This window comes from Condylura cristata, unplaced genomic scaffold (assembly GCF_000260355.1).
Source record: "Condylura cristata isolate star-nosed mole 26May11 unplaced genomic scaffold, ConCri1.0 scaffold00006, whole genome shotgun sequence".
NCBI lineage: Eukaryota > Metazoa > Chordata > Mammalia > Eulipotyphla > Talpidae > Condylura > Condylura cristata.
The window spans coordinates 18,205,935-18,221,865 of record NW_004567107.1 but is presented as its reverse complement, the minus strand read 5'-3'; the positions used below and the strand labels follow the sequence as shown (position 1 = coordinate 18,221,865).

General features: G+C 44.6%; 3 protein-coding genes across 3 annotated transcripts in view; 1 reads left to right on the top strand and 2 right to left on the bottom strand.

Moving 5' to 3' along the window:
• Positions 1 to 453: 453 nt before the first annotated feature.
• ACTL7B (actin-like 7B) lies at positions 454 to 1,844 on the bottom strand. Its single transcript, XM_004677450.2, has one exon. The coding sequence runs from the start codon at positions 1,797 to 1,799 to the stop codon at positions 546 to 548; it is 1,254 nt and encodes a 417-aa protein (XP_004677507.1). The 5' UTR covers positions 1,800 to 1,844; the 3' UTR covers positions 454 to 545.
• Positions 1,845 to 4,564: 2,720 nt separating this feature from the next.
• On the top strand, positions 4,565 to 5,887 carry ACTL7A (actin-like 7A). The gene has a single exon (XM_004677449.1). The coding sequence runs from the start codon at positions 4,565 to 4,567 to the stop codon at positions 5,885 to 5,887; it is 1,323 nt and encodes a 440-aa protein (XP_004677506.1).
• A 4,050-nt stretch (positions 5,888 to 9,937) lies between these two features.
• The window catches only part of IKBKAP (inhibitor of kappa light polypeptide gene enhancer in B-cells, kinase complex-associated protein), a 44,637-nt gene continuing 38,643 nt past the window's right edge, over positions 9,938 to 15,931 (bottom strand). The window contains exons 35-37 of the mRNA XM_004677448.2: positions 15,751 to 15,905; positions 13,622 to 13,697; positions 9,938 to 10,844 (exon numbers count right to left, since the gene is read on the bottom strand). Coding sequence (XP_004677505.1) covers positions 10,777 to 10,844; positions 13,622 to 13,697; positions 15,751 to 15,905 — 299 coding nt within the window. The 3' untranslated portion in view covers positions 9,938 to 10,776. The remainder of the gene's footprint in view (positions 10,845 to 13,621; positions 13,698 to 15,750; positions 15,906 to 15,931) is intronic.

Sequence of the window (15,931 nt, the reverse complement as noted above, 5' to 3'; positions counted from 1 at the left end):
AGAGGGTCACGGATGGGTAGGCATGCCCCTCACACTCGGGAGACACACAGCTGCTACCCCTTAAACGGGGGCAGCAGTGAGGGAAGGTGAGTGAGGGAGCCTGGGATGGTCAAGCAGTCAAACAACAAGGCGCCGCAGACTGTTAAGAGAACAGACATATGTGAGTCTCCACCCACCACTCAACTCTTAAGTCTGAGCCCTTGTTTCCACCTTGGTGACTGGTGAGCAAGAAATGTGCCTATCGAGTCTCGGAGCCGGAAGAGCTGATGAAACAGGAAGCCACACGCTGAGCTCTGCGATGACGTCACGTCCTAAGGTGGCAGTGGAGGAGGGGTTCTATGAACTCAACCCACTGGCTACCCCCAACTCTCACCCAGCAGACCAAAAGGTGCTGATACATCACCAAGCCCCCACCACCTTCTGCTATCAGTTAGAATCCAGACTAGACAAGAGCCATTGCAGATTAAAGCTTTATGGGAAAATCTGTAAATGCGTATAGTGGCCTGTGGTCGCCTGCCCACAAGGCTTTGCACTCCGGGCACCCCTCAGCACTTGCTGTAGATGGCTGCGCTGCCCCGCTCCTCAAATTCTTCCTTGCTGACCCAGAGCTGCTGGAAAGCTTGCAGGGAAGCCAGGATGGAGCCACCGGTCCACACGGAGGTCTTCCTCTCGGGGGCAGCAGCCACTGCAGGGTTATCCCGGGGACAGAGGAGGCTCAGCTCTTTCTGGAAGCGCTTGGGGAAGCCATTGAGCATGGTGCAGCCCCCACACAGCAGCACGTTGGCAGCCATCTCCTCCCGGAAGCCCGCCTCCTGGCAGCGGTCCAGGCAGGCAGCTGTGAGCGCAGGGAGGCCGGGCTCGCTGCTGCCCACCAGGCTGGGCTTGAAGAGCATCTCTGCGCACTGGAAGCGCTCTTGGCCGATGGCGATGAGCTTGCCATCCGGGAGCTTGTACTCCACGCTCAGGTCCTCCAAGTTCAGGCAGACCTCCTCCTCAGGCGCGAGGGCCGAGTAGCAGCACTTCTTCTTGATGTGCTCGATGATGTGCAGGTGGTCGTCTGTGAACTTGTGGCCGGCCTCGTTGAGCAGCTGCAGCAGGTAGTTGGTGAGGTCACTCCCGGCGTAGTCGGCGCGGCTGGTCAGGCCGGGCAGCACGTCACCCTCCGAGATGGGCACCACGTGAGACACCCCGTGCCCACTCTCCACCACCAGCCCCGAGGTCTTGCCGTAGGAGTAGATGGACAGCAGAGACTGGGATGTCACGTGCATGGCAGGGATGCCAAAGGTCTCAAACATGAGCTCTGCATACTTCTCCCGGTTGCTGCTGGGGCTGAGTGGGGGATCAGAGACCAGCACGGCGTGCTCCTCGGGGAGGATCTTCATGGCCGTGTGGAAGACGTACTCCCAGATGCTCTGGACGCAGTCCCAATCCACCACGATGCCATATTTCAGTGGATTCATCAGCTTCAAAGGCGCCTCCATGTTAAGCAGCTCATGGCCCACAAAGGTCTCCTTGCGAGTGTCGCCGGCGTCAGCAGCCCCAGGGCAGTGCTTGCCCACAGTGGAGGAGATGAAGTAGGTGGGCCTCGGCTCCCCTGCGTAGCCACACTTACAGTATTGGGAGCCCAGGTCAATGATGAGTGCCTTGATCTTGCGCACCTTCTTGGGCTTCACCTTTAACTGAGTGGCCAAACCTGCATCCCGGATGCCAGCATCAGAGCCTGGAAATGTTCCTGTCTCTCCAGGGTCGCCCTGGGCCGTGCCCACAGGCATCGGACTAGGGCTATTTCTTGTTGCCATCAGCCTTCCTTGCTCTCCTGTCTCACACCCACATCCTAGAGCTCCATGGGGGAGAGTAAGAGGCCCAACTCCAGTGGTGCTTAGCAACCCCTCTGGATTGTGATGTCACTGGGGCTGGTCCATTCAGGAAGCAGAGGGGTGGGCTTCGCCTTGGCAAGCTCTTGGCTAACTGATTGGCCAATTCAACCAGGCGCCTGGCCACAGTAGGTGGCCAGGAGTTTCAGAAATCCAAATACACTGAGGTCTCTGCTCCCTGTCCTTACATTCCCGCTCCCAACCCCTTATTCACTGATGGAACAATTTTTCCTCTGCTTCTTGGCTAAGAGAATGACAGATTATTTGAGGCTTCCAGTAAGCCAGGCACTGTATCAGGCAGTTCACATGTATTATTTCATAGACACGTGGGAGGTAAGACAGAGTGAGGAAATCAAGGCTCAGAATTCAAATGATTTGCTCAAGAGCAGACAATTCTTGAAGCTGCCCAAGATATTTTGAGCAACATATGGAACTAAGCAGTGACCCCAGGGAGCCCATGTGTACTTTAAGTGGCTGGTATGGGGGCTGCATGGGCCAGGCAGTGAAGGTTTTGGGTGCAGGAAGCAACAGTCTCTACTTTCTTCCATTATTTGTACCACAGTGTGATGACCCAGAGTAGAGACACAAAATGTGACTTGGAGGTGGAGGAAAGAAGGTTTCAATAGGAAAGACATCAAGTAAAATCCTGAAAGGTAAGGTGAAATAAGGTATCCACTGGCTTTAACTCAAAAGATATAAAGGACACCAGAGTCCCTGCACCCGTGACCATGCAGTTCAGTGGGAATTACTGTGCTTGAGCCAGCGCCACACCTTCTCCATCCACGAGGACAGAAAAGGCTAAGGGGTGGGTGAATTATGGCCCCCAAAGATGTCATATCTCAACCCCTGGAACTTGTGAACATGTTACCTCTTCCAGCAAAAGGTCCTTCACAAATGTGAATTAATGAGTTTGAGATGGATAAATCACCCAGGATTATCTGGGTGGGCCCAACATAATCACAAGGGTCTTCTTTAGAGGAGGACACCAGGGATAAGGTCAGAGATGAGACAGGATGGCACAAGTCTGAGAGGTCTTTGGAGATGGAAAAAGGAGCCTCAAGTCAAGGAACACAGGCAGCCTCTAGGAGCTGGAATGCACAAGAAAGATTCCCTGACATCCCCAGAAGGAACAAGCCTACTGACACCTTGATGTTAGCTCACTAAGACTGACTGTAGACTTCTGACCTCCAGAATTGTCAGATATTAGATTTGCACTTAAACTCATTAAACTTGTGGCAATTTGTTAAAGGAGCAATAAAAACCCAAGTCAGGTTGTTCTAGAAATCCAGATCAGTGAAAATGTGCTTAAGCAGCTGCAGATTCCTCAGAATTCAACAAGATTGGAGAGATAGAAAATAGATTATTCTAAATTAAATTATGCCTCTGGTTTTAAGCTGTTTTGAAATAAAAGTCAAACCAAGTTGACCATGCAAACCTCTGAGTAGCAGAGAAAAGGAAATTATTTTTCTGGCTACTGGGCACAGAGAAAGCACTTTGTTCTTCTTTCAAAATTCAATGTCATCTCTGAGCTGAGATTTTGTTGAGACAAAAGCCAGACAGCTTGCCCAGCCCTGTCAGTCATCACAAGATTCATGAAGCTGGACTTGATCCTTTTCTCACATCCCACAAGGAACCAAGACCATCCCTAGAACCTCCTTTCAGGAAAAATCCATCATGTAGTGACTGCCTCTTATGAAAAACTTCTTATAAACCCAACCTGTGTAATATCAGGTTGGCTTCTGGGAACAGAGGAAGAGCCAGCGCCAAGATGTGCAGGTTCAGAGACAGCAGCGACTTGGTGGCTGAGCAGTCCAACATGTGTTTCGGGGAGCTGGGTCCCCAGCAGCCCCCTAGGAGTAGGAGTTCACACTTGGCAGGGCTTGGTCACTGCTGGCCAGAGTCCTGAGAGCCACAAGTTCCCACCAGCGGGAGGCTGAGGAGTTGAATTTCACTGCCAACCCAGTGACATTTAATTTTTCCGTAACGGGCCAGAGTATTTATTTTCAGCTTTGTGGGCCAGTTTAGGTTGCAATGACTCAACGCTGGGGTTGCAGCACAAAAGCAGACACAGACAAATGAGCGAGCCTGGCCGTGTCCCCAAAACAGGTCACAGGCTGAAGTCCGTCGCCCTCTGCTCCAACTCACCCGACATGCGGCCACCTGCAATCCTCTGTACCTGCTGCTCCCTAGCACACATTGGGCTCCCTCGCCTCCTGCAGCTCCTCGCTCGTCTCACTGTCCCAGGGTGCCCAGTCTCTCTCTCCACTCCCTGCTTTGGTTTCTCTTCTGCCCTTAGCATCTTCTAATGCATGTGCATGTGGTTATTCTGTCTCTCCCCAAGCCCCCCTGAGTAGACAGTAAACTCTACAAGAGTTATCTCCCCCCCACCCCCGTCGCAACTGTTGCCTGGTATTGCCAGCTGCCTTGTACATAGTAAACTCTCAAGATTGATTGGGTAAATCTGGTTTATTGCAACATTCAGGGAAAAATCAATTGAATTTTTGGGGTCCAAACTGGACCCCAAATCTACCCTACCATGGAACAAAGATGCCCAATAACTTGAAAGCCCTGGGCTAGTGGATGATGTCATAATCAGTGATGTCATTATCAGAGAAATTCTCAAGCTGCCTTCTGACTTAAGCCTTTCAGGCCTTGAGGCCAGTGGGATTGAGGAACTCTTTGAGAACAGGATGGCACTTGATAGCATGTGGGCCCCACAGGCAGCAGTCATAGGGGATGGCCCTACCAAGGGAGTGAGCGAACAGACCTCCTCCCAGACACAGGTCCTCCAGACCGCCTCCTTAAAGGATGGGCCTGCCAAGCGGGCAGTGCGGGTCTGCCGCAGCAACTCGGGGCCCCCCGAAGCGGGCAAGTCAACAGAGGCCAGGGACAAGCCCAAGCTAGAAGTGACCAAGGCAGTGGTCGTGGACCTTGGCACTGGCTACTGTAAATGTGGCTTTGCAGGGCTCCCAAGACCCACGCACAAGATCTCATCGACAGTGGGCAAACCTTACATGGAAACGGCCAAAACTGGGGACAACCGCAAGGAGACGTACGTGGGGCAGGAGCTCATCAATCCAGACATTCGCCTCAAGCTCGTGAACCCTCTGCGACACGGCATCATCGTGGACTGGGACTCAGTGCAGGATATCTGGGAGTATCTCTTCCAGAAGGAAATGAAGATCACCCCAGAGGAACACGCTGTCTTGGTTTCAGACCCACCCCTGAGCCCGCACACCAACAGAGAGAAGTACGCCGAGATGCTCTTCGAGACCTTCAACACTCCAGCCATGCACATTGCCTACCAGTCCCGCCTGTCCATGTACTCCTACGGCAGGACCTCCGGCCTGGTGGTGGAGGTGGGCCACGGCGTGTCCTACGTGGTGCCCATTTACGAAGGGTATCCTCTGCCCAGCATCACCGGGCGGCTGGACTACGCGGGCTCTGACCTGACAGCCTACTTGATGAATCTGATGAACAATTCGGGGAAACACTTCACAGAGGACCAGATGAACACTGTGGAAGACATCAAGAAGAAATGCTGTTTTGTGGCCCTCGACCCCATCGAAGAGAAGAAAGTCCCACCTATTGAGCACACGATCCAATATAAGCTGCCAGATGGGCAGGAGATCTACCTGTGCCAGGAAAGGTTCCTCTGCTCAGAGATGTTCTTCAAGCCCTCTCTGATCAAGTCCATGCAGCTAGGCCTCCACACCCAGACAGTGTCCTGTCTTAACAAGTGCGACATTGCTCTCAAACGGGACCTCATGGGGAACATCCTGCTCTGCGGGGGGAGCACGATGCTCAATGGTTTCCCCAACCGTCTGCAGAAGGAGCTCAGCAACATGTGCCCTAATGACATCCCCCATGTAAACGTGTTGCCCGAAAGAGACACTGCAGTTTGGACAGGGGGCTCCATCCTGGCATCGCTTCAGGGCTTCCAGCCTCTGTGGGTCCACCGCTATGAGTACGAAGAACACGGGCCTTTCTTCCTCTACAGGAGGTGCTTCTGAACTCTGGTGACACATGGCTGCCAGGGTGCTATGCATCAGCTTGCGGGGTGAGCATCCGTCTCCCACACAGGGAGCTGAGCCAGCACGTTCATGCTACAGTATTAAACGATCGTCATGTACCCTTCCACAGTATGCTTCTTTCCTGATGTAATGCAAACACTCTCCTACATATGGCATCTGGCTTAAAACACACACGTGCTAAAATGGGTGGGGAGCTGGGGATGAGGGACAAAGAAGACATGTATTCCAAGGTGACAGCTTAAACTTCTTGAGAGACACCAGCTCCACCATGATTCTGTGCCTTATTTTATATATTCCCCACTTCAGACACTGCCATGTTGTTAACATCCTTTTGAATGTGAGCGTGTGTTAAGATTGTAGAGAAAATGCTGCTGGGTGGGTAAGATAACACTGGAAAACACTGGTGCTTCAATGTCCCATAAACAGCAAGGTCCAATTCATTCTTCAGCAGCCCTGGAGGCCTGGAAAGGGCTGATGAAGATCCCTTAGACCTGTTTTAACTGTAGTTTTAGTTCCCACACTTGTCTCCACAGCAGCTCTTAGCAAGCCATCATGACGACTGTGCTGAAAGTGAGTGAGGCATATGTATGTGGCTTAAGAGAGCAACTGTTGAGAAAACGAGCACTATCCACACTTTCCCTGTTTCAAAAGTGGGGTCAGGTTAATCTTGGGTTATCAGCACTGAGGTCAGAAGGCCTGTGAGCCACTGATTCTTGAAACTCCGAGCAGCGGCTATTCAGCCACCAGGATGGAAATCATCACCTGTAGGTACACGGCTGGAGTCTGGGCTGGGTTCAGGATGGCGCATGCCAGCTCTGGGATGGTATGAGTTTGGGGGAGGCTTCCCGACACAGGTCATTATGACCCAACCCAGGAGCCTGAAGGAACACACAAACTCTCACGGCTATGTGAAGCCCTTGCAAGGCCCAGCATGTTCTAAAGTATTTCTGTGAGGACAGTTTGTTATGGAGCATAGACTTTTTTTTAAACTACAGTCCCCAGAACGCTTTGTGCCTGTTTAAGCTCAGCATCTGAACAACACAGGCAGGCAGCACTGAGCACTGGTTTGGGATTCTGTGGTTTGAAATCTTATTTTGCTTCCACCTAACCTAGCTGTGTGACCTGAGTCTACCTCACACAGCTGATCTAAAAAGCAGAGGCAAACACCTAAACACCAATATCTGGCCTACAGGCAGAAATCATAAGAGCTATCTAATGTTACCTTGTAGATGTATACCCCTTAGAGCCCCAAAACATCACTCAGGCACATGTACATCCAAAGACACACATTCAAGCACTCAAAGGAGATGCCATCTCCCATCCCCAGGGAGAAGCCCTACAGAGTCACCCCATGACTTGAAGTTTGATTGCCCAGCCTTAAAAGGCCTAAATGCCTGACCCTGGATCTAAGCCTGGTGAGCTGTTTAAACACAGCTGGCTGGCACCAGCAAGCTGGAGTAGGAAAGCAAATATAGTCACTGGGCATCTGGAGACCCTATAGTTCTGCAAGGATGATTAAGCCTTAACCTGCAGTACTGGGGGATCAGTTAGGAATTGATACATCATACTTCTCAGTTACTGCCAACACTCTGTGAACACTCACTACTGGGCAACTGAAGTCTAGTTGGTTCTTTATCCTCCAGACCTCTCTGTCAGGTTGGTAAAGCCTAAGGACTCAGAACATTGCATAAAATACACAAGATTACAGAGCACACCAGTCATAATTAAGTAATATACTATCTTTGGGTTCCTTGAAGATCTAGGAATCCAAGTCAAGAACTCCCCAAGAGGTAAGCCTCTTCATGAAGAGTTACAGGAGGTGTTTCTGGAAGATGGGACTTACTGGGTCATCTTAGGCACAAATGTTGCACTCTATTTTCAAAGAAAAATGCCAAAATAAGGATAAACAACTGTGTATTTTTTTTTCCAAAACTCTTATGAATTCTCTCACTTGATCCTTAAACAATCCATCACCTTTGTAGGAAAGGAGAATCCTCACCAAAAAGATGAATAGCTTTATTCATGTAAGAATTCATCCTTGCGTAGTGACACATTCCCCCCCCTCCCCCCAACACACACACTCCCCTTAGGGATATTTGGCAGCATCTAAAGATGTTTTTTGGTTGTTACTACAAGAGTAGGTTTGCAGTATTAGAATCTAGTCGGTAGAGGACAGGCGTGTTCTTAAACATCCAACACTGCACAGGACACCCTACAACAAAGAAGGATAAGGTCCAAAATGACAAACGTGCCAAGGCTGAAAACCCCAACTCAGGCCACGAGTACAGAGGGCTGAAAGCAAGACTCAGTGAGATTGTGACTTTGTCCAAGGACACTGAGTTAGGTGAACTGATGGTCCTGTTCTTTGTTATATACCAGAAGAGCGTTTGTCATCTTAAAATTTCTGAGACTTCAGAGCTATTAAAACAAGGGGGGGGAGGGGCTACCCAGCAGCAGCACAGGCAAGGGCTTAAGGAGCACAGCAAACAGGACTCCAAGCAGGCTCCAGTACAGCATTTAGGTACTTATGGTTAAATAGCTTCTAGATGTTCAACCTCACCTCAGTCATTAGTAAATATGGCAGGTAAGGAAGGACAACCGAAGACTTCCAAGGTCCTGTCCATGTGACGCTTTAAGTGAAGCATGAAGGTTTATGGGCCAGCACAGGAGAAGGAAAAAAATCTAATTTTGCCTTCTAAACTTGCAGTCAATTTAAATTATTAAGAATTATATTTTTATTTTCAAAAATGACCTCTTTAATTATGGGTATAAAACTCCCTAAATATACATATACACATATATTTAGTGGACAGTCATGTATATAGTTACATATATATATAATGGAAAAAATGTCTACATATGGAGAAAATTTTATTATAAAATATATAGCAGTGCTGACAAGTTATACCAAGCTATACTCATAAATATAATAAAAACATTAGCTCTTATCTCCATTCTTAAAAAGTCTAAATTTAAAATGCTTGTAGGAGACAATTTAAATTGATTATAGGGGACAGTTCTCTGTAAGTTCTCTCAAAGTCTGGAGCATATAAGCAAATCTGCCTCAACGGAAACAACAAAACAACTGAGGCCCTTAGTTCACTGCAGCATGAACTTGCTTTGGGACAGAACTCAAATCTGAAGGAAGAATTATACATACTGTTTTCTAGAACCCGACAGAAACTTTCCCCCAAATCAAGCATTCATCACACCCAGGTTTTTTTTGTTCCCAAGCACTGCAGTTTCCCCCACAACCTTTCCCGCACCCCCACTGTCTTCCACTTGGAAGGTCTGCTTTCATCTGCTTCTATAAATAAACACAATTCCATCTTGCTCAGATAAGAGACACAGTAGTTGTATTCATGTCAATTCTTTCTTGCTGCCTCAATACATGATTTTATTGGGAACTGAAAATTCCCAAAAAGTTATACGATTATCAACAGACACATTTACTTCCATTCCGAAACCATCGGCACGGGCCCCTATACTATAATCACTGTAAGACACTCTATAAGAATGTCACACAAGTCACCAGGCTCATTTAGCCTTGCCCAAAAGGAATCACAAAGCACTGTCAGCCTTTGCCGGTGGATGCAACAGTAGCAAATCCATTATGGCTATGAGTCAAAAAATAGATGTCTCCAAAGCAGGATAGATCCTTTTCTAATATTTTGTAATAATTTTCAGACACACAGGGAAGTTGAATTATGTGGGGAAAACACCCAGAGCCTCCACTTAATGCTTGCTCTTATGGGGAAAGTTGTGTTAAATTATAATTCCGGGTCCATCAACATTCTCAGATCACAGCAGCATTTCCTCCTGGCTCACATATAGTAGAGTCTGGTTCTGGTATTAAAAGCATGAAAGAAATGTTTAACCTTGCCCAAGAAATAGCCAAGAAGCTGCTGTCAGAATGAACTGAGGTTTTTCTAGACTCAACAAAAAAGAGAAAACATTCTCATTTCTTCCAAAGAAAATAACTTGGGGGGGGGGGGAAGCTCAGTTGAGCACCATTAAGAAAAGTAAATGAAATGGTCTAGACTCGGACAGAAACATTTTAGTTTAAAAAAGCCATATTTGAAGGGAAAAAAATAACTGCATTCTGTATGATGCACAAAGCTCACCACGCCAAATGGGTATGATACTGATCCAGTAACTGTAATCTCTTCCAGATCCAACACTGCTAACTCTCTAGCAGAAAATTTATAGGTAGTAAAACACTGGAGCAATGGGGGACTCAATCCAGTTACAACTGGAAGCAATTATAAAATATCAGCTATCAGCATAGGAAAGCATAGAGAGTCAAAAGATTTTTTTTTTTAGCTTTTTACTCAGCTTTACTTCAAGGTGAAGAAGTCATGTAAGTGAGTAAATGTGACCAAATACTGGTAGCATTGATAACCATATTGTTTATATATATGCTCTCCTTCAGGAACTTAACACAATTTGGAAACATTATCTTACTGTTTCACACTTCTGAGGTAGAAATTCGGAAACATTATTCTCAATTAACTAACACACAAATCAATGTGACTTACCCAGGTCCAAATATGAATCAGACCTATAGCAGGGAATGAAACCAACCTCCTAGTGACCATAAATACTCTCAAACGGCCCTTACTAAATGAACAGTTAGTCATACAACATGATGCTGTACTGGTTAAAACGTGTTTGCTGATGACAGATTTTATGCAAAATAAAACAGAACTATTCAATGTCTGCTAAAGTCTGGTGCAGAGAGCAGCTCTCCAAAATGCTAAAGTAGTTCATTAGCTTAAACCTCCCAGTTCTCAACAGCCAAGCCTCGAGGACTGCCAAGTGGAAGGAAGCCAGTCTTCCCCGATGGAGCCTCTGAACGTCAGTCACAATCACTCTAGAAGGCTCAGTTTCCACTGGGTTCTTTTGTTGATCTTTGGCGGTAGAAAGAACTCAGTATCTAGGAGAAAAAGAGGGAAACTGTGACAAAGCACACTCCTGTTGTTGGAAGAGATAGGGCTCTGAGCTCAATCTACGATGAGGGTTCGCTGCTCCAGGCAACCATCAGACCAGAGTTAATGTTTCTGTTTCTCTTGCAACCTCCTCAAAGCAACACAGGCTGAGGCCCTGCCCCAGAAGGGGAATTACATTTCAACTTGAGGCTCATTGGAGGATCAAAGAAAAAACACCCAAAGTAAAAGAATGTTCTATATTTCAAATGAAAGACTGTATCCATTTATTAAATCTCATCAAACTGTATGCCAAGACATGCATTTCACTTCATGTAAAACTTACCTCAATTTAAAGAGAGAAATGTAGTTGCATATTCAGTATATAGTTAGTGGAAAGTATTTTATGATCAAAACATTCTACAAATTTATCAACAGAAACATCTCTACTTAAAGAAAAAAAGTAAATGAAGAGGATCTGGGGAGGCAGGGAGATTTCTGTTACTAAAAACAGAAGATTTCTATTACTAAAGAACTAAAGTTCTTTTACCGAAAACTTCTAAACCGTCTTTCAGCTAGATCTCTGATGCCTCTGAGGAGGAATCAGACAGAGGAAACAGAAGACATAAGAAAATGTATTTATCACAAAACCCATTCTCAGTATTATTTATGACAATTTTCAACACCAACAATGAACCATATATACTTTAAAATTTATTTTTAAGAGTCTTTAGTGAGAAAAGTGTGCAAGGTAATTCTTAACTTGATTTATACATATAACCTATATACAAAGGACTAGAAATTAACAAATTTAAATTTTATTTGACATACTTCTCTGCATAATCCATATTTTCTCTACTAATTGTATCAGTAAAAAAGCTAAATAGACTAAAAGACTACAGGTGTAGTGACTTAATACTGATATTGAAAAGGCTGGATTAAATTCCTTGTCAATAAAGCCTATTGCTAAATAGTGAGTAGACTTTGAGTAAGGTTTCCCTTTTAAAAGAATAACAAGTTATAAAAATATTCTATCTTATTTTTAAAATTAGGCATAACTGTTACTGTGATTCCTAGACTTAACTAATAAATGCGAGGTATTGATATTTTTAAAGAATATAACTTCCCTAACACTAAAGGACATGACCTCTTTTGGATTTCCATGTTTGATTTTCACAGCATAAAGTCATTAAAAAACTACTTTGAGTTCTGTGTCAATTTTTCCAAGGATGTCTCTCCTTCGATAGACAAGTCACTCTTACTGGGTACACTGATTTTGTTATCAATTGTAAAAATTCAACTCAGCTATGATTCAGTCTCTTCTCTGATAACACTTAAACCCATTTTATGAAATCCTACATTTTTACAAGACTTGTATTGAGCTTTTACGACATTATATCGTAAAACTGAAACAGAGAAAATGCTGCACCCAGATCCACTGATCACACTGGTGGAATGTAGGAGTGTACTGACTACTGCTTGGAGCTGGGGGAGTTAAGGATATTTGGATGGAACTGATTTTATGAGGAGTTCATCTGCCATTTGATCATGAGAAAATCTCTTTTCCTGCAATCTTAAGCACATGAATGCTGGTAATACTCAGATGAGGAAACTCAAAATGTTAGATTTTTAAGGCTTCCAGGACTATACTCTTTGGCAGTAGCACCTAGAAATCCCAGGAAAGTTCTGACTAGACTCGATCTGAAGGTCAGTCAGCATCAGCTCAGGAAAGCAGGGCAGCTCTCACAACTGAATTGGACATAGACAAACTATTCAGTAACAACACTGCCTAAGCTCTACGATGAATTTTTACCATCACAAAAGTAAATGTATGCTTTGGGGTTCGTACCCAAAACAGGAAGAAGTGGAAGCAGGGTACAGCAGTGCTTATCCAGATACATGGCTTAGCCAGAATGGAAAATATTTAGGTGTCTACTTCTGGTAGCAATGTAAACTACTAAACTTAATCTCAGCTTTCAAAAGCAACTCCAAATGTCATCAAAACACTACTATAGTACATCATTTAAATGGGAAAATTTCAGAATGCTCACTATCACATACTAGAAAATGCAAAAGGCAGTAGTAAAAGCTGTGAGTTTACAAAATATCACTAACAAAGCCAAGACAGGTCATTATGTTTATTGATCCATTTGGAGGGCAAAAATATGCAGGCACCAAACTGATCTTACACGTTTCTAGCTAACTTTAAAACAGAATAGCTTCAGGGTTTTGGGAATATGTAATCTAGTTAAGAGTCATCTCCCAGCAAGAAAAAATTAAACATTTAATATAATTAAATAGCAAGTGCACATAAAATGCTCATGTTCTTTGGGCTGCTTTCAAATTATACTGTCAATCCTAAAGATGATTCATAAAGTCCAATTCTTAAGCAAGGACTCTGAAAATGACCCCGTGATGCAATGCATAACTGTCAACAGCCAAAGTGATGATTCAGCTGATCTTTAAAATGAATATTTGGATCGTTTGATTGTTTAGACTCGAATTTTAACTGTGCAGTGCCTGTATGAGTATATGTCACTGTAATGACAAATGACATCAAGACAAATTTGCTTTAATTAAATGTTTAATGTCATGTTGGGACTCCCCACCTTGCAGGGCCCAATACTAGAAGCATTAAACTGATTTTTCTAAAATGTAGTTTTAGAATTGAGGGAAAAATATAATTAATATCCAGTCTCTTCTTATACTAATAACCTTGCCAACACTTTGGAGAAAGATATGACCTCTTGCTTAGTACTGTAATAAGTTATAGGGAAAAAATACTAACCAAGAACAGGAACCAAAGTCTTCTGGTGTTGATATGAGGCCGTGATACTATTTGCAGTAGAAGTGGGGCCTAGAACCTGAGTAGAAAGAAGAATGCATCAGCAAAGATTATTTTATACTTCTGAAGACTGCTAAGTAGTAAAGGCCAAAACTCAACCAGCAGTAAATATCCTGACATTTTTATTGGTATGATATCAAACACAGTAATTCTATTCTACGTGATTTTAATTTGCCAGTTTCTCTAGTCAACTCAAATCTCTAAATTTCCTTTCTATCAGAACAAACTAATGATGGAGGGTAGGGAGAAAGAGATAATCTTGGTGATACATGCCTAGTTCTTTCCAAATGAACAAAGCGTACTCTGATAGAAGGGGTTATAGTTTCACAGGGATACAGGTACACTGTATCTGAGTACAGTCCCAAACTGTACTCATAGTCTGGTGGGTATTTTGATATCAAACCAACTATAAACATGGAGTAGGATGCAAACTGCAAGTGTTTCACGCAAAACAAGACTTCACCACCATTCAACACCTGCACATCCTCTGTGGGCACAGGCCAGGCCTGAGGCTCTACATGCAGTCCCTCGGTCATTCAGAAGCAATGACAGGTGCTCAAAATAACTTCCCCATGTCTCTCAGGGCATCATGCACACTGGCCATTACCACGCTTTAACAACATAATTTTTCCCTAGAAAACTCAAGGTGGTGTCTTGGAAGCTAATATTGGTATAATCTAAGTAGAAGAGGGTGGGGGAGGGCAGAGGGAGGCAGTATGAAATGGTTAGCTTCCAAACCACTACACTTTATATGATGACCATTTTCTTCTAGGAAATATCTATTAAGATAAATTCAAGTATTTTGGGACATTGATTCTGAAGTTGCTTGCAAGCCACTTTAACACCTACTGCCTTATCTGATCCTTGACACATTCTAGTGAAGTTAGAGTAGGATTAGTCCTATTTGTGACAGAGAAAATCATGGTCCAATAAGTTTATGAGTTTCCAACCAGAGATCTAACTATCAACTGTGCGCTTAGCTCCAAACCCACCCTTCTACACACTGCTGGTGATGGAGGCTGGGCACGTGAGAAACAGTCCACCCTTGGCAGCTGGCTCCATGACACTCTGCCAGCAGTGGACACCATGCAAGGTTAGGGGGTGAAAGAATTTGCTTCTTGTTCACTTGCTTTCGCTTAGCATCTCTTTACCCCAGCAGCAGCTACTCATTCCAATTTCTGTTTCTTTCTGTACACTCTGAATCAGTTTATCAAATCTTCAAATATTAGCACCCGTAACTGGGACCCCGTCCTCAGAGAGTCAAGAATCAACTCTGGAAGGTCCCACCTATGAACTCCTACATTGGTAATTCCAAACACTTCCTTTTGTCCCCTCAGCCTGCGGTAGACCAGGTGTCCCTGAAGCTCCAAGCTCATTGTTACTACTCTGTGTCTCCCTCCTGCCTCTTCAGTCCTTCAATGCTTGTTTAACCAGTTCCTATATTAAATTCTCTAGATAAAATGAAAGCTGTGGTTTTTTGTTTTCCTTATTGGACCCTGGCTGAAACACCAGTCATTCTGAATCCTGAGTGTGAAAAGTTTTAACAACAGATCTGCAGTGTGAGAGAATGAGCAGAAACATAAACAACAAATAGATGATAACACATTAGAATTCTTGATGGCACACAAACAGCCTTAAATGTAATTGGCAAAGCTCATCATAACAACATAATAAAGTCAAATTACCCATAAAAAAGAAGGAAAAGCAGTTGCCTAGGTCCCTGCTGTGAACAAGTTCTGAATGGAGAGGCGACCGGCCACCCTAACCCTAGCTCTTCTCCCTCCTCTCCTCAATCTCACTGCAGATTCTGGGGGAATTCATTTGAGTTTCTCATCTTCTCCATGACAGTGACTTCATGTGGAAAAGAGAAATAAAAACACATATAACCTAGGCTGAAGCGTACTAATCACTGCCCAAGCATAAAACTTCTTACTGACATGAGCCTAAAGTAATTTAGCTATGGCATATTATGTTTTAAGAGCAGGAATGCTTTTTGCTTTGGCTTTTAAGAGATTGTGTGACCACAATAACCTGTAAAATAAAATGCATATTCAGTCTTTAAGAAAACTCACAGGTGTAGCCGAACTCTGCAGGTGGTATGGAGTCCAAATTTCTGGAAGTGAGCTTTCTATCAGCTGTAAAGCGTCTTCAAAGGCCTTCTGCAATTCCCTTCCTTGTTCATCAAACTCAAAGAGAAAGAGCACCTTTAAAATTTGGCATACTTCATCTAGAGGAAAGAAATTTGAGAGTGGT